Genomic DNA, 18,400 nt, shown 5'->3' with positions numbered 1-18,400 from the left:
GTAGAAGCTGTTGAAGAGAGACTCATTCAAGAACTCATTGTATCGGGTATCTGAGTAATCAGATCCTCGCATTTCACTGCTGGAAAGGCCTCTCCCCCAGGGCAGCCCTCGGAGAGGCCCAGCGAGGCTGGCGGTCAGACCGTGGCAGCTGGGTCCCAGCGGGGCCTCCAGGCCTCTGGCTGCCGCTCCGGCCTTCCCCTTGGGCGACCTTCCCCTTCTCTGCCTGTCCCACTGCCTTCCCCTGCCCTTGGCCGACTGTCCTCTTGGTTTTTGTGCCCGTCCTTAGGCCTGTTGAGGTTCCCTTCTGCCCTTGGGCTGGAGCGTGGTGTGTAAACGCGGGCTTAGTTTTCCCGCATCCTGGTTGTTGACTGCATGTGCTTGCACTCCGCAGGTGTGACAGGGTTGCCATCATATCACAGTCATGGTGCAGAAATACCAGTCCCCAGTGCGGGTGTACAAACACCCCTTCGAATTAATTATGGCTGTAAGTACTAAACTTTCCACTTTACTCTTTGGCTTCTTACGTTTGTGAAGTATTTGGATTTGATGATCTGTAAGCTCATGTTTGTTTTATTGCTTGTCTCCATTTGTACGTACTCTTTTTCTGCTTATGAACTGTATGTAAATTTTGTGAAATGTTTTTAAACTCTTTAAGTCCTTGGAAGTCAAAATCTGCACGTTTACTTTTTAAAACTACACCTCAGGGTAATGTTTGAATTTGAGTTAGTTCTCCCCTTTGAAAACACAGAAGTGGGATTCTGAGTAAATACTTCTGCCTCTGGATTTTGCTTGTTTTTTGCTTGTTGAAGTAGAGAAACGATGTGGAAGAGTGTCGTGGTCATAGCTGAATTCATTTTCCCTGGAACCGAGCACTGTGGATGGAGCTTCATTCCCTTTATTCCAATGGCTCTGCTGAATTAATTTTTGCCCCCAGTATCAAATTCACAAGTCATATTAGAATTACAGTAATGGGGTCACCAAAGTCTCCACTTTCTTTGTTATTTACCTGAAGAGTTTGTCTGAAAAGAAGCATTTCACTGGATGCAACACAAAACAAGGCCATTTCCAGTCACTTTTAGGTCACTACAGGGTGTTCTCCCCTGTTGATCTCTTCACGTCACCACTAAGGTGTAATGTACACACAAGAAATGCTTCTGCCGTGAGCACGCACCCTGATGGAAGTGTCAGCCTGAACCCAGCCCAGGACACAGTCCCGCTAGGCCCCTCTCAGCAGACCCCACCCACCCGCCCCCCAACTGTGAACACCTGGGGGCAAATGTCAGCTCTTCTGTGTATAAATTGAAACCTGGGTGTTTTTGCATCTGCTGTGCCTTGTTAGTGAGATTTACCCAGATAAATCTAGTTTAGGAAAACAAAACAGAAACTCAAGTTCTATGAGGGAATAATATAGATTTAGGGAGGGTTTATTATTTTTTTAAATGTATAATTTACTAGAGTGAAATGGTCACGTGCATGGTAGGTGTACAGTTTGATCAGTTTTGACAAAAGAGTGACCTGCAGCTGTCAAGATGAGACCCTTTCCATCCGTTAACTCAGAAGGTTCCCTTGGGCCCATCTCCGTTAGGTGTGGGCCCGTTTTCCTTTGTGGGGTGGTGGCTTTTAGTTCTGTGTTTCCCTTAAATACCAGAACCGTCTGGTACTGGACAGTAGCGACCCCTCGAACGGCCTGTTTCCTGCCTGTGCGTGTGTGCCAGCATGGCTGTGGGCTGTGTGGCGCGGAGACCCACTCTGGCGAGCTTGTGGGGGTGTGTTTCGTTAGTGGGGACGCACTCCGTGCGCTAGGGATGGCGCAGAGATCCGGGAATGCGAGCCGGTGTGGGCAGGCTCCGACACCGGGCCTTGCAGGGTGGTCCCTGGCAGTGCGGGGGGCTCAGTAGCCGTGGTCCGGGACTTCACCGCCCGCCACGCGGGAGCCTCTCTCCCGCCACCAACTGGCCGCCTCTAGGGCTCCCTCCCTGGGGTGTGAGCCCCATGCTTTGTCTGCTGGTCAACCCCCCTGGCCCCAATTCAGGCCCCGGCATTTCTTGTTGTGTTCTTTCAGTTTCTAAATGACCGACTCTTATCCTGTTTCCTAGTTCTGATTCTAGAGAGAGACTTGATCTGGTCATCTTTCCCCGGGACCTAGCGTCTGGGTTACTGGCCTGCCTGTGAATTATTTGCCCGGTAGCAGAGGCAGAAAGGCAGCGAGTGTGAGGTGGGGCGTGGGGGGCCGTGGCAGGGGCTCCATGACTGGCACGTTATGTTTTCCAAAGTGTTCACTACGATTTTCAAAGCTTGATACGTGATAGTTTGGGGCAAAGGTCTGCAAACGCCCGATCCGAGAAAGACGTGTTTTGATTGTCTACAGTTCAACTTCCTTATTTTTCTTACTTTACGATTTTCAAAATAATAAAGTTTGCCCTGCCAGTTCTGTGCATGGATTTGCAGAAGAGTCTGAAATTCAGAACCACTTCCCCAATTTTTAAAAACTAACTCAGTGTTAATTGCTTTTGTTTTAAGGCAGCAGTAACTTTCTTTTGAGTTGTTAGAAAATGTTTGTCAGCTGAAAATGAAGTACATTATCCTTTTCCTTCCTTGTGAGGGGTCCTTTCCCACCTCTCCGACTGTAGTTGCGGGACATGAGCTTCTCAGCCTTTCGTTGGCCTCGCCTTAGCTTTTCCTCCCCGAGGGGAGAGGGCGGTGTGATGGAGCGGCTCTGGGAACGTGCTTTCAGCCGGCAGCGCCGCTGAGACAACTGCGGGGCCTGCAACAGGGACCCCCGCGTGCGACAGGGACACGGGAGAGGCCGGCTTTGGGCAGCAGGCGTGTCCGCGGCCTAATTTGCAGGGTCCCAGGGGGAAGAGGGTGGTTGGAGGAAAGGCCTCTCAGTCAGCCCGATGCCCTTGTGTGTTGTGACTGAGGGGCACTTTGCGACTCGGGGTCGCTAGAGGGTTGTTTCCGTGGCAGGTGCCTCGTGTCAGTGGGTGTGGGGTGGGTGTCCGATATGTTGATATGTTCATTGCCTTTATTGACTTTATAAAAACGTTACATGTTTTGGAGTCAACATACTGATAACATTAAGAAATCATGTTAATGTTCTCAATTCATTTGATGCCGGTGTGGCTCAGCGGGTTGAACGCCGGCCTGTGAGCTGAAAGGTCGCCGGTTCGATTCCCAGTCGGGGCACAGGCCTGGGTTGCGGGCGAGTCCCCAGTTGGGGGCGTGTGAGAGGCAGCTGGCCAGTGTATCTCTCGCACATGGATGTTTCTCTCCTCTTTCTCTCTTCCTTTCCCATTTCTTTAAAAATAAATAAACTCTTAAAAAAAATTAAACAAGGCTGAAGTGGAAGTTTTCCACAGGCGTTTGTGGCATTTTAGGGGCATTCTTTTGTTAGGTGTTAGCCCAGGCACAGAATGTGAAGCTTTCTGTGAGGGGAGAAGTCACCCGGTCACGCCCCCGCCGAGGCGAGGAGCCTGAGTCCCCGCTGATGGGGACGCGCTTGGCTGCGAGTCCCGGTTCTTGAGGGTCGTGGTCTTTGGATTGTGCGGTGTGTCCCCCCGCCCCGCCCTGATAATGCCGGTCCTTGCCCTTGACGAAGTCTTTCCAGTCTCAGCCAAAACCGTTTCCTGGGGCTGCATTGCCTGGCTTGTGGGGAGATTGGATCAGGGGAGGGTGCCCCAACGGACTGCGCCCTGCAGGGTTTGTGGTCTTGGCAGCGACGTGACCACCGAGAGGGACTGAGACGGGGTGGGGGGACAGGACTCTGGACTCTTGGCTTAGGGGGCTTCATTTTGAAATTGGTCAGTAAAACACAGAGTGGAAAACGTAAACATTTTCAAGTCCAACTCTTTCCCTCCTGGTGTGAACAGCCCCTCCTTAGTCACTGATACGGAGGGAAAATGGAGGAGGTGGAGGGTCTGTGAGGCTCAGTCGGAACAGCAGCAGGCGAGAAAGGCCCAGGCGGCGGCCCTGTCCTCTTCTGGAACCTTCAGACCCCTGGGAACAGCTGCCAGTGCGGGGAGGACTTATCTCTGGTCCTGTCTGCCCAAGGACAGCTGTCACTTTGACTGATGGGAACACGTGGTGGCAGAGGCCCCCTGACTCCAGCGACATCCCGCAAGTCCCGGCCTCGTCTGGTCCCACTCCTCCCGGAGCTTTCCATGGTCCCGACAAACTGTCACACGCTCTGTCCTCTTCACCCACCCGTCCTCTCAGTCCTATGGTCCTTGTCCCAGATCCGTCCCGGAGCCCCCTCGCTGTCGGCGTCCCTTGCAGACGCTGCCTTTAAATGGTGCCTGCCCACATGGCACGCGTCCCTGCCCCCCCTCGCCCTGCGGTGCCCTCGTCGCTGCAGCCTCTGCCTCCGCCTCATCTCTCTGGAGGGAGAGACCCGAGCTTACTTGTTCTCTTCCTTCTTATTTACTTATTTATTTTAGTGATTTAACACAGATTTATTATCTTACAGTCCTGTAGTCGGACGTCCCAGTGGCTCTTGCTGGGGTAAAATCCAGGTGTGCGCATCACTGGTTTCCTTCCGGAGGCGCCAGGGGGGAACCCATCTTCCTGCCCTTTCCAGCTCCCAGGGGCTCCCCTTCCTGTGCCGTGGGGGTCACACATGGCTGTCAAATCTTTATCACAGGACGCTGTTTTCTTTCACCTTTTGTCCTGTCAGGGCATCCTGCTTCCTCTGCTAGACACGGTTGCGTTTGTCAGCTCAGTTTAAGGGGCCCTGTGACCTCTCACAGCCCCTGAACTCCTTCGTTTGCCTGCGAGGCCCTCCACAGCCCACGCTCTCTGTCCGACCTCACGTCACGTGTTACGCAAACTTCCCAACATGGACGTGTAAACCTTTCCTGTGTTGTCCTGGTTTGCTGCTCACAGTGTCTTCTGCCCACTCCCCCTTTCTTGTTTTTTAAAAATATTTATTTATTTTTAGAGAGAGGGGAAGGGGGAAGAAAGAGAGGGCAAGAAACATCAGTGTGTGGTTGCCTCTCACGTGCCCCAGCCAGGGACCTGGCCCGCAACCCGGGCCTGTGCCCTGACCGGGAATCGAACCAGCGGCCTTTCGGTTTGCAGGCCGGCACTCAGCCCACCGAGCCCCAGCAGCCAGGGCTTGCCCTCCCCACTCTCTGTTGATACTCCCTTCCCTGCCTTAGAGGTTTGCCTTTCCCATCCCTCTCTCAGAACCTTCATCTGCCGACCCCCCCAACCCCCGCATCCCTGAGGCTTCCCTTTCCTCCCGCCTTGTAGGGTAGGCAGTGTTGGTCCTTACACTTGTAATTAGTTTCTTTTATTCTCAAAGGTTCCTGTCTTTTTCTTTTTTTGCATCTTTCTGAATCATGTAGCGCGACTGACAAACACGAGAGGGGCCTGAGTGATGCACTTCTATAGGTTGGATGGGCCAGCACCCTGTGTGCCGGACCCGCTGACGGGATGGCGCGGGCTTGACTTTTGTGGGTCTCAGTGTCTGTCCTGAGTCCCTTTGCCCTGTCCTCTCGGGTGTCTCATCACGTCTTCCACTGAGGCTGGAGGACCAGAGGGGAAGAAAGATTTGCCGTGGGGCTAGGTACGAATCTGGGCCCTGCCATAGACCAGCTCTGTGGCCGAGTAACTAGGCCAGTGGCTAGCATGAGGCTGTTGTGATGAGGGGGTGGCCTTGAACAGGCCACAGAGGGGCAGGTGGGCAGCCAGGGCCCGGCAGCACCCGCGCCTTCGCCTCTGTTTCCTGACACCCAGCCCTTCCGCACCTGCAGTTAGGAGGTGAGATGTAAGTCACCATATTTACGGGTCAGCTCTGTTTCATCCACTCGGGTCCCTGGGGTGGACTTGTGTGTCCGAATGCAATCTGGGGGAGCCTCGTGTTGAGTTAAATCGAGTCTGTTTTGGGGGGAGGGTGGGTGTGCAGAAACCCGAGAGGCAGAGCGCTTCCTAAGACAGGGCCTGGGAACCCCAGGGGTCCCACCTTCCTCGCGCGCGCCTCAGGCCGGTCGGGGCCGAGGAGCGCAGGTCCTTGCGCTGTCCTTCCTCGCCGTGTGGCAGCTGGCTGTCCTCCCTCTCCCCTTCCTTGCCGGATATTTTGAGCTCCTTCTGCCCTTTTCTCTGACGTTGTTTTCCTCCTCTGAACTGACTCCCATGCATGTCAGGCGTTGAGCGTAATTTCAGTTACGAAATACTTTCATCTTCTTGAAGCACATCCTCTTCCTCCCGTTCTAGGTTTCATTCCTGGGCCCTTTGTGTCTGAGTCTGGTTTCCAGGTTGTCAGTGGTTAGGTGTGACATTGACACATTTTTCTCATTAATCGAGGTTTTGTTAGGTCTTCAAGCAGCCTAATAGGCAATAGAATTTATTTTTACCCAAATGAATAAACAGTCTGCATTGGAGTAGCTGACTTTAGACCCAGTTTTATTCAAGTATAGCAGTGGGGGGAAATGATCCAGTTTCACTGATATATTAAGTTTTTAGTTGGGGGGGTAGTACTAGTACTCTTCCTACTTACAAAGTTTTTTTTTTTTAAGACTTTACTTATTTTTAGAGCGGGGAAGGGAGGGAGAAAGAGAGGGAGAGAAACATCCATGTGTGGGTGCCTCTCCTGTGCCCCCAACTGGGGACCTGGCCTGCAGCCCAGGCCTGTGCCCTGACTGGGAGTCGAACCGGCGACCCTTTGGTTTGCAGGCCAGCATGCCGTCCACTGAGCCACCCCAGCCGGGGCTCACTTACAAAGTTTCTTAATGCCGTAGTGTGAGTCCTGTTGCATTTAGTAAAAGCTGGGGTGTCACGAGTCAGGTGTACCTGGTTGTGGAAATGGACACTTGCATGCAGTGTGCTTCACTGCACCCCACTCTGTGCAGAACCAGGCACCTGCCCTTCCCTTACACCCACTCTCCCAACACGTCATGCTTTCTGAATGATTTATAATGTGCCAGAGTGAAGACAGTGGTGTTTCAGTAGGAAATATTTCAAGGAAAAATAAAGCAGGATCTGATCAGCTCCTTGCCTCTTTGATTTACCTGTTTTTGTAAAAAAACACAATAAGAAAGCCCAGCCAAACTTGTATTCTGGAAAATTTCAAGCATACACAAACAGAGGGAAAGGCACACTGGTAAGTGCCTGCGGACCCACCACCCGGCTCCAGCAGCGGCAGCGGCAGCGGCTCGCCGACCCCGTTCCGCCCTCCCCCGCTGTGTTTCCCCTGCGTGTACAGGAGAGATCTCAGACACGAGAGGCACGGGGCCTCTCTCCCCAGGAAGGGCCTTTTTCTCTTTACACACAACCGCCACGGCCTTGTCACCCCAACGGACGTGCCAACGCCTGCGTGATAGCATCTCCTAGGGACTGCAGGTTCGGACTTCGTCTGCGATGTGTTGTCAGTCGTTTGGGTCCTGCCTCAAATGCAGCCGTTGCGTTTCGTTTGGCGATTATGCTTCTGCAGTCTGTTCTCTCGTATCCTGTCTCCCTTTTGTTCCCTCTTCGCTTTGTTAGAGAAACTGGGCCGTTTGTCCTGTGCGGTGACCTTAGCCTAGTGCTGCTCTGACTGTCCACGCCCGCACCGGCACGGGGAGAAGGTGCAGACCCCACGTCGGCCAGATCCACTGCGTTTTAGGGCCCTTGGGCCTTGGCCTGACAGAGGCGGGAGTGGATGGTCAGAACCAGCGGCTCCCTTCTCGTCCCCGTGATTATCCTGCGCATCTTGGAGTTGCAAATGGGGTGCAAAATCTTTTTCCCAAATTAAACTGAGCCTTTTTATTTATAGTTACTTTTTAACCCACTTCATCAGTCCTAGTATTTTATACAGAAGCAGTTAAAAGGAGTTAATTTAGTGGCAGGTCTGATTGAGAGGACATCTGTACAGCCCAGGCCCCAAGGCTTGGCGAGGTCTGGCCTGGGGCTGGTGAGGTGGGGACCGGCAGTGGTCTGAGGGGCGCACTGTGCCGGTCCGTGGGTCCGTCCCCTGCCTGTGGGGTCGTGCTGGTCGGGAGGCTCCCACACAGAAGTTTACTGAAGAGAGGGACTGGTTTGGCTGCCGTTACAGTGATCCTTGTTTCTTGATCTTTAACCTGTAAAGGAGTGAGACAGGCAGTCTCGTATGCTTGCAGTGGGGTGGTTTCACACGCGGTAACAGTGCTCATGTTGCGTTATAATTCTCTTGAAGGTGCGCTTTGGTGTTAGGAGTACTAGCCCCTTCTGTTTTCAGACGTCTTTACGTGCGTCATTATCGCTCCGTATGCGGTAGTCGCTGTACGTACATTGACATGTACCGAGTCCCTGTTCCACGCAGAAGCCTGCCCTCTGCATTTCCTGGATCTCCTGCGTGGCTTTGCCCTGGAGCGTCCACAGTGCCCCCCGCGTCTTGGCTCTGGATGCTGCCGATGAGCGTCCTGTCGGTGAACGTCGTGCGTGTTTGGCTTGGGGGCTGCGTGGTGGCGCTCTGCCTCTCAGGCCCTGGCTCCGCTCTGACGCCCTCGCTTCCTTCCTCTGGCCACCTGCCTCCTGGCCTTCTTGGGGACAGACGGGCTCTCCCTCTGACCATGACTGTTCTGCTACTTCACTGTTCTCTGGCCATCACAGGCGTTCTCACTGGTGGCTCATGCTCCTTCAGGAGCACCCAGCTCTCTCTCACCTGCCCTCTCGTCCTGCACAGTCTCATTTGAACCTGCGGCCTCAACTGTCACTTTATAGAAGATCTCAAAGCTTTCTCTTCAGCCTGGGCTGCTCGGGGGCGTCCCGACTCCTCGCTGGCTGGCTGTTCCAGGGCAGACTGAGCACGTCTGAAACGGCGCGCCCCTGCTGCCTGCGCAGGGACATGTCCCGGCAGAAAGCAGACACACACAAGCCCCAGTGGGACGCACTTCTCTGAGTGGCTGCCTCTGAGGCGTGCCTGCCCCCAGCTGCCCGGCAGCCTCCCCTCCTGACCCTTCACCTGGGTGATGGCCAGACCTCACCTGTCCACGATGTCTCCTCAGTTGTTCCTGAGTCTGCCCTTCTGGCGGTGGCTCTGTCTCAGCGACCGCTCCCCCGCTCCTGTCCCTGCAGGAGCCCCGGGACTCTGAGTCCCCGCCTCCCTCCTCGTCTCTTGCACCCTGTTCCTCAGGGCTGCCGCCCAGTCTCTGAGGTGTGAGTCTGAGCCCGCAGCTGGCGAGTGTCAAGTGCTCAAGGGCTGCTCCTCCCTTTCAAGGGGAAGTTCAGATCTTGAGCCTTGCCCTGCCTGGTCCCCAGAGCCGGTCCCCATCTGCCTCCTACCTTGCTCCGTGGCCCCACGGGCGGGGCCCCACACCTACTGCGCCGCCTGGCTGCCTGGGACCCCACGCTGTTTCCTGAGGTCGCCGTGACTTGTCGTGGCCTCCGTGCCTGTGCCCTGCCTGCCGGGGACGCCTTTCCCTCCTCCTCGCCCGCCCGACTGCCTGCTCGGATTCACGGGTCAGGTTCTGTCCTCCTCACTGGGATTCCCTCGCTCTGTTCCGCTGGCTCACTGTCACCTCCCTGGTCACTTTGTCTTCGTGGTTGCCAGGCTTGTTGGCTTCCCCCCCATGCACGTAACTTGAGGGTGGGACTCAAACGCTCTTGCTTTTCATCCTGAGCGTTTAGTAAGCCCTCGGAAATAGTTTTGTCCGCAGAATAAGTGAGTCTTGGAATGTATTTGTGCATTGCCTGGGTTATTTCTGCTTTTGGTAATGAAAATTTTGACAAAAGGTCACATTGGAACACATTCTTTTGGTTAGAGCTATTTACTAATAATTAAACCGTGGTTGGAAGGAATCTGATGCAGATTATGTTTGGTGAGTAAAATAGAGTTTATGTTCGGTGAACTGAAGCTTATAATTACTGTAGTTGACTGAAAAATATGGTCTGGTTTACGTATCACTGGGTGTTATGTGTTTTGAGTGGCCTTTCTCCCATAGTGATGAGTACCTAGGGTTTAGAAAATTGTTTTTCTGGTTCTCCTGCAGTACATAAAATTCCTTAAAATGTTTTTGAGTCTGATAGAATGGTATTCTATTTTTCTTAACATCTCTACAGGGTCAAACCTCAGAAGTTGGTTATTTCATGACTATTTTTTTCTTAATGTATAAGTTTTTCTACCTAAATCAGGTACTCCTAATTATAAAATATGTGTGTTTCTTTTCTTTTTCCTACTGTAATGCCTGTGTATGTTTTAAAATCCAAGTCCAGAACTAAAATCTACAAGGTACATACTTTAAGGAGCAAATTCATTGAAGAGAGCATTTGTTGTATTGCAGGATTTATGCTATTAATATTTAAAAGCTCTTCCTCAAACACCCATTATCTTTATTCTGCTTTCCTTAATGCAAAGGTAAGAAGTCAGAGTTGGGGGGTGGGGGGTGGGGTGGGCCCAGCAGTCTGCGGTTTCGCAAGCCCTCCGGGTGAGTCTGGTGCCTGCTGAGGCCTGAGACCGGCTGGTTTTGTTTCGTCAGTGGGAATTTGTAGCAAATGGAATAGGAAGGAAGGAAGTTCATTTCCGTTATAATCTTTTTAATTTAAAGTTTTTGAGGGAATAGATTCCTTAGCAAGCGGTGTAATAGAGACACTGTCACATTAGGCTTCTTTTTGGAGGATTATCCATCTCCTGAAAGACTGATTTGTTTTGTATGCTTCTCCAGACTGCTATTCTTGAGGTTATTTAGTGATACCAGAGTTATATTGACCAGCACGTGTGTCCTTGCACTTGTCTTAATTATTTATAGGACTCCATTTCCTGGTTTTCAGGTGAAGTAGATTTGTACTTTATTTTTTTTATTGTGGTAAAATACACATAGCATAAAATTCACCATTTTAACCATTTTTAAGCATACAGCTCAGTGGCATTAGGGACACTTACATTGTTGTGTGCCATCCCCATCACCGTCTCTAGAACTCTTCATCGTCCCAAACTGAGACTCTGTCACCATGAAACTCTTAACTCCTCACTCCCCTTCCCCAGCCCCGGGCAGGCACGTCCGCCTTTTCTGCTTTCTGTCTCTGAAAATGACTGTGATTATTGCTTATATAAGAGGAATCATGCAATATCTGTCCTTCGACACTCCCTTAATTTTATTTAGCATGTCTTCACTGTTCATGCTGTAGCATGTTCCAGAACCTCTTCCTTTTTAAGGCTGAGTAGTCCGTTGTATTTCCTGTATGCACCACATTTTGTTTCTCCACTCATCTGCCGGGGGGCATCTGGACTGACTCCACTTTGGGGCCATTATGCTTATTGTGCCTTTAAACATCTTGTGTTTAACTGTAATGTCAACCAAAAACAGTTGCTTATCTCTTTAGGTTTATTCATTTTTTTTTGTCTGTTAGATTTGATAGATTCCAGATCCAAAAACCAAGTTCCTTGAGAATTTCAACTGCTGTATTTTATTCCATTTAGTCAAAACGCACCTTTAGTTCACACGTCATTGCTGCCATTGCTGCCAGTTTCTTAACAAAGAAGGCATCTGGCAGCAGGTGCCAAATGGGCTGGGGGGGGGGTGACCGCTGACGTCAGGGGGGGGCTCCTGCCATCAGGCACGGGCAGTGGCAGCGGAAGCAGACACTCCAGCCCTCCAAGGTCGGTGAGGTGCGGCTTGTATAGGAGGCGTTTGCCCAGTAGTACACGATGGCCGTTTTCCTGTGGATTCAACCAGCTCCTGCTGTCAGCCTACTGACGATGGAGTTCTTATTCTGCTTCATGAAGCCAGACAATATTTCCATAGCTCATTACATTCTTTTATGTGGGCAAACACATGGCATCTTTAAAAGCTGACAGCTGCAGTTCCCTGGAACGGCAAATGCTTTTCTGAGGTCCGTGAACTTATTTTTTTACACTCTGGAAAGTCAAACAGCACTCTTCCCCGGATGTGCAGAGGAATAGGCAGAACTGCCGTGTGTGTTGTCACATGAAGTTGGCTCTTTATTAGACAAAAAATCTCACGGGTTAGGAATGGTCTTGGAAAATCATGGCGTGTTGTGGATCCCATTCAGTGAAGCGATTGCTTTAAACACAATTAAGCACATGAAAAACTAAGAGAAGAGGGACCTTTCATAATCCTCCGGTCTTTCTTGTTTGCCTAGGGCTTCAACAGACTGGCTGGTGAACCATTTGACCCGCAAGGCTTATGGACGGAAATAAGATATCTTGAGTATCAAGGCCTACTTAGAGATGTGCATCCCTCCAGTTCTTCTGACTAGTGTCCTTTCATTCTCTGACAGGGGTCAGTTAATGCTTTCATTTTGACAATCTAAAACATATATAGACATGTGGAGATCATGTGGACGCCTTTCGTGGATAGTTAAGGCTCTCAGACAGTGTGCGGTTTGCTTTTATGGTTATTTCTGGGGCGCCAGATAATATTCTTTAATGGCTTAAAGCAAATACAAAGATAATAGAGGTGGAGCTAATATGTAAGTGAGGTGTTGGAGCCAGTGTAGGCGGGGTTACTGGGCACCCCGCGAGCTGTAAGAGTGAAGGCTGAGAGAGAGCAAAGGGGGATGGGGAGGCTGCGGGCAGGCCCGTCTGCTCCGCGTTCCTGGGGATCGTCTGCAGTGCTTGCTCTCCTTCCCGCTAGTGTGTGGTTTTACCATTGCGCGTGTTCTTACCTAGTTTGTTTGCGTGTATTTAAGTAACATTGTAATAAAAATACTGGCCAACACTAAAGGTCCAAGGAAACTTTTCTCTTTGGAAAGGGCTTTGTACGGGATTCAAGCCTTACAAGCAGTTTCTCTGAGTTAGAGATTTTGCTCTACTTTGATTGATCCCAATCAGCCAGGTCCTTGGATCGGGTTTTGTCTGAAACCCGACCGGAGGTGGGGAGGAGAGGGAAGAGACTCTCCCGGCACCCTGTGCCGCCCTGGAGTGGCTGGAGGCCCAGCTGTTTGAACAGGCGGCCCTTCTCTACAGTGAATCGGGAGGGAGCGTCGTCCAGTTCTGTCCACTGGGTTTTGATGGTGAGGCTGAGAAGGGAGATAGGCAAGTCTGCTTTCAGCTTCTGGGTCTGACAGGTCCGTGAAAATGAGCACAGCGACCCTGCTTTGTCACATTACACTGGGACAGTCTCTCTCCTTGTGATGCTCCTGGTCATGCTCCTTCTTCATGAAGAAAACTGCACAGTGTCTTGTAAATGATCCTCAAATACAACTGTATCATGTCTTTAACAGTTTAAAACTTTTAGGGCAATTAAGTCTGAGAACGTTAGTCATGTACGCAGGAAGCACGGCCGGCCTGGGTGCCCCGCGGGGGATGGCACCCCGGTTCTGCCCTCCGAGGCTTCCCCCTGGAGGGGTTCCCGGGGCGTCCGCTGTGCTGGCCTGGAGCCCGCAGTGGGCAACCGCCCCGGCCCCGTGGGCTCCGCTCTCACGCAGCGTGTGTCCCGTGTGGGCCCCGCGGGCGGCAGCGCCTGCTGGGCACCACGTTTACGAGGCACCCGAAGGACACACGGGGTCTAAGGAGAACGTGCGTGTTGACGGGGTGTCGGGGCCAGCGCCTCATCTCGTGCTCACGCCGACCTGGCGGGCGAGGCTGTTCTCCCACTGGCGTCATTGGGACGCAGTGGACATAGAACATTGTATTAGTTCCCGGCGGACAACATGGTTTGACACATGTGCATACTGTGAAGTCGCCACACATGTAGTGAGAATCCATCCCCTCATATATTACACGTTTTTCCGTGACGATCACCTTTAATCTGCTGTCTCAGGAACTTTCAGATACCCAGTCCTGTTAACCTTAGTCACTGTGCCGCCTGTGACAGCCCCAGGACCGACTCATCATGTGACTGGAAGCCTGTACCTTCTGTAGGCCCCCGTCTGATCCACTTCCCAGATGAGGAAGCAGGTTTAAGGGGCTGGCCCCGGCCCGGCCGCCGCGCCTGCTAGCTAGCGGGGCAGGGTCCCACAGGGCAGGGTCCCGCACGGCAGTGCTGGGCCGCCCACCGCCCGCTGTCTGCCGCGGCTGCTCCCCTCCAGGCCGGCGGTGGCACTCGGACCCTGCTCCGTTTCTCCTCCCCAGCCTCACTGTCCCCGGGCCTGCCTGTGGCCTGGCTCCCTGCTGCGGAGTAAAGCTCCTTCCCCGGCACATCACCTCTGGTGGCTCACGGAAGGGCTGGGTGGTGCCCCCGGCACTCTGCACCTGCTCTGTGTCTTGGTCCGAAAGTGACAGAGCTCCAGGAGTAGGGGAAGGAACCCTGTGGGGAACTCAGGAGGTAACTAGGTGGTGGGGTGGGAAGTGCGGAGGGGCTCTGAGTCAGCTTGTCAGCACAGAGGGGTGCCCTGTTGTAGCTGTGAGAGAGCCCAGTGGCTTTTGTCCTCCGAGCGGTCGCTGCGGCTGACACCCCCAGGATTGTGGGAGCAGCAGGCTCCCGGTGACATGGACTCAGGCCGGGATGGGGACCCAACGATACGTTTCCTGACGCGGGTTCTTCCCCTTCCGAGTACACTGTGTTTCTTCATTCTGTGGAGAGTGTTCAGGCCGTTAGCCTCAGCCTGTCAGAGCACCCTGTGACCGAAACCTTGCAGAGGACGCCTTGTCGTCCTGCGTCCCCTCTCCCCTTGTTCTCCAGACGCTGTCTCCTCGGCCTTGCCGTGTGTGTCTGTCTTCAGGGCTGTGTGGTCTGCTTCCAGCAGCCGAGTGCTTAGCTCATTCGTTATGTAATTAACTAAGTTCATTATTTCTTGTATTTACTTCATGTTTCCCAGGGAATGTTTTACTCTTAATGCCTAAATTGAAATAAGATTATTTCCACCTCTTTTTTCCTTTTCCTTATAAAAGGAAGGAGACCTGTACAACTAGCTCCGTTTTTTAACTTAGCTGATAATAAACAAAATCATTGGTTTCCAACAGAGCCTCATGAGATTTACATCTTGTGTTTCTTGGGCCATAGCGAATATAATTATCATTTTAGTTTGGTGAACAGGTGGGTTTCTGTGTGTGTGTGTGTATTTTTCAAGTCTAGTAGAAAGATGAATGTGAAATGAAAATTTGAGTTTGCAAAATGTCCACATGAGAAAGGTTCGCTGTGTGGCTTTGCGCGTGCCACGCTGGTCCCTGACTGTTGGGTGGCAGTGGCTTTACCAGCAGGTGACCCTTTTTACCTCCTTGAGAAGTTCGTGCACAGCGAGACCAGCAGCCACACTCAGTGCTTTCCGTTTCCTGTTTTCACCTTCCACAGTCTGGGCCGTGAAGACGCTGGGGCTCGGTGAGTGTGGGAACCTGCCCAAGGCCGTCTTCCGATGCGGGACTGGGGCCCGCGGCGGCCGAGCTCTCGGGTACAGCGCCGCCGGCGTCCATGGTGACGGGGCCGGGTTCCCGTGCCTCACACGGACGGCTCTCGGCCTCTGCGTCCTCATTTCAGGTGGCAGGAACCTCGTTCCGTAGCACGGTCGCACCTGGTGAGCGCTTTAGTCCCTGTGGCAGTGACCATGTGCGCGCCAGGGGAGGCTCTCAGCACGTAGGCCCCCAGGGTGGGCTACCGGGCCGGCCCTCCCCTTGGTGGGAGTGTTCCCTGGCGGCACCCTGTCTTAGACCCCTGGGTGCTTGACTGCCGCTCACTGTGCCTGCCCTGGGGAGGGAGTGAAGGTCGAATAAGCGATGTGATGATTTCCTCTAGGTTCCTCTTCAGAGAAGTTTGTCTTTTTGTTTTCTTATCGTTCAGTTAATGGGTTTTTACGTTTGGCCAAGGCACTATTGACGCCATTTTTTCCTGCTTAACAGATTTTATGTTTTAGGGCAGTTTACGGTTTATAGAATTGAGCAGATTGTACAGAGAGTTTCTATATACCCCTTTACAGTTTACCTATTATTAATATTTTTTAAAAATTTTCTTTAAATTATTTATTTATTTGTTTATTTTATTTGTAGAGAGAGGGGAAAGGAGAAAGAGAGGGAGAGAAACATCACTGTGTGGTTGCCTCTCACTCGCGCGCCCAACTGGGGACCTGACGTGCAACCTAGTCATGTGCCCTGACTGGGAATCGAACCAGTGACACTTGGCTCGCAGGCCGGCGCTCAATCCACTGAGCCACAGCAGGCCGGGCTCAGTTTCCCTATTATTAACATTTTGTGTGGTCTGTGTTCAGTTGGTGAGCCAATATTAATTAATACATTATTATTATATAAGCCCATAGTTACATTAGGATTCACTGTGTGTGGTGCGGGTCTGTGGGTTCGGACGGAGGGGTGCCACATGCCCCCCGTTACAGTATCGCACAGAGAAGTTTCACGGCCTGAAGTCCCGGGCTCCGCCGGCCCACCCCGCCTCCCCTCCCACACCTGCAGCCGTCCTCTGTGGTTTTGCCTTTCCCAGAGCGTTGTGTGCTTGGAATCGGACAGCGTACGTGACCGCACACAGGCGCCTTCCATTCAGCAGTACAGGAGTCCGTTAGTTTCCTCCAGGTCTTTCTTGTGGCCCGAGAGCTTGTCTCCCTCGACAGGCGAGTAATATTCCACTGCGCGGACGGGCCACAGTCTGTTTGTCCGTTCGCTTTTCGGAGGCCGCCTTGGCTGCGCCCCGTTTCTGGCCGTTGTGGACACAGCCGTTGGCGCAGCCTGTCTTCAGATGCTTTTCCGGTTTCCCTGCTCTGTGCTGGCTGATGGCGAATCCAGTTTCCTTGTCAGGAAATACCGGTCACCACTGGAAATGCTTCCCTGAGTTGGTAAAGCTATATTTATGTTTTAATTGTGTTTTTCAGCTTTATGGAGGTATAAATAACAACTAATAAACTGTACATTTTAAAGATATATAGTTGGAGACATTTTGACATACATGTATACCTGTGAAACCATTACTGTAATTAAGATCACGATCATATCCATCACCCCAAAAGTTCTTCATGCCCCACTGTACTTTCTCCTCACCACCCCCAACACACGCCCACCCCGAGGCAACCCCTGGTGTGCCGTTACTATACATTAGTTGGTATGTCCTAGAATTTCACAGAAGTAGACCCACATGCGCTCTTCTTTTCCTTGCCTAGCCTCTTAGGCTCACCGCGGCAATTCTGGCCGTGCCCGTGGGCGGGAATAAACATTCACTGCGTTGTATTGCCGGAGGACGGTCCTTTGGCTGGGGGTACCACACTCGCGTATGCATAGTCATTGCAGCAGAAGACATGGGCTTATTTTTTTTTTTTTTTAAGGTAATACTTTTTGATTCTGTAGTGCCTAAGATTTTAGATTTGTTAGAAATGAGTAAAACATGTCATTTTTAAAAGTCTGTATTAATATTTGTAAACCAGAAAACAAAGGGATACTTTTCAGGCTATCCATGAAAGAAGCGGGGGTCGGGGGTGGGGAGTAGTCACTAAAGTTATATTCCAGGCAGAAAACAAAACTAGATCTGGGAGTCTTGGGACCAGAAGAGGGGAGGGAGCTTGCCTGTGAGGTGGGGGGGGGGGGGGGCTTCCAGGGCAGAGAGGGGCCTGTGGCCGGGCAGTGGCCCCTCTTCCTCCAGAGTCTTCAGGAGAGGCCTCTGAGCCACCTCAGGAAGCTGCCCTTGGAAAAATTAAGTCGTATTTACTCAGGTTAGCCTTAGGATTGCTGGGAGTTCAGAGGCTGCTTGTTTATTTTTACAAACTCACTTTGGTACCAGAAATTTTTAAATGGGGTACAGCTTCTATTCTGCATCTAAACAAAAGCCTTTTTTTTAAAAAAAAAAGATTTTATTATTTTTTAGAGTGAAGGGAAGAGAAGGAGAAAGAGAGGGAGAGAAAAGCCGATTGGTTGCCTCTAGTGCGCCTCCCCAACCAGGGACCTGGCCCGCAACCCAGGCTTGTGCCCTGACCCAGAATCTTAACTGGCCACCTTTCGGTTCGCAGGCCAGTGCTCAACCCACTGAGCACGCCAGCCAGGGTGACAAAAGGTTGTAAAAACAATCCTAGTTGGTAAAATAGATTAGAAGCTCCTACGAGTATAATTAGCTTATCAGTGAGTATCAGTGCCTCTGGGTCAGTTTGATGCAAAGAAGAATTTCTCAGAGGAGGAGTTTAGGGCATCTGCCACCACTGTCACTGTCAGTCCTCAGGAGCCTCAGAGCAGCTTTCCGAACTTGAGATTGGGTAGTGAAGCCAAGGAACTGCATTTTATTTGCTTCTCATTAAGTTTAAGTAGCTGCCAGTGTAGATGGGGTAGTTCAGGAGCCATCTGTTCGGCGAGTGAAACAGTGGTGTTTTCCTCACTGCGCACATCCATTTCCTGTCCCCCTCCTCCCCACTTCTTTGTTGGGTGACACGTCCGTTGTCGGATCTGTGTATGCAGTAGAGGTGCGTTTGTGGGGTCCCCGCTGTGCAGTGGAGAACAGGTACTTAAATACCAGTATATGGAGTGACAATCTGTAGGCTTTATGATTCTTCCTGTTTCATTTAAGGATTTTTGTTCTTCACAGTTTTGACTGGTTGGCATTTAAAATAACTCTTGAATTTTTGTGAG

General features: G+C 51.7%; 1 protein-coding gene across 1 annotated transcript in view; it reads left to right on the top strand.

Annotated features, from left to right (window-relative positions):
• The window catches only part of SEC14L1 (SEC14 like lipid binding 1), a 46,662-nt gene that overhangs the window by 1,788 nt on the left and 26,474 nt on the right, over positions 1 to 18,400 (top strand). The window contains exon 3 of the mRNA XM_090257768.1: positions 392 to 484. Within this exon, the coding sequence (XP_090113894.1) occupies positions 422 to 484 (63 nt within the window). The 5' untranslated portion in view covers positions 392 to 421. The remainder of the gene's footprint in view (positions 1 to 391; positions 485 to 18,400) is intronic.

Source organism: Furipterus horrens, unplaced genomic scaffold (genome assembly GCF_987537825.1).
Source record: "Furipterus horrens unplaced genomic scaffold, mFurHor1.1.pri manual_scaffold_11, whole genome shotgun sequence".
NCBI classification, from domain to species: domain Eukaryota; kingdom Metazoa; phylum Chordata; class Mammalia; order Chiroptera; family Furipteridae; genus Furipterus; species Furipterus horrens.
The sequence above is the reverse complement of the archived record's forward strand: the minus strand, read 5'-3'. Positions and strand labels throughout refer to the sequence as shown.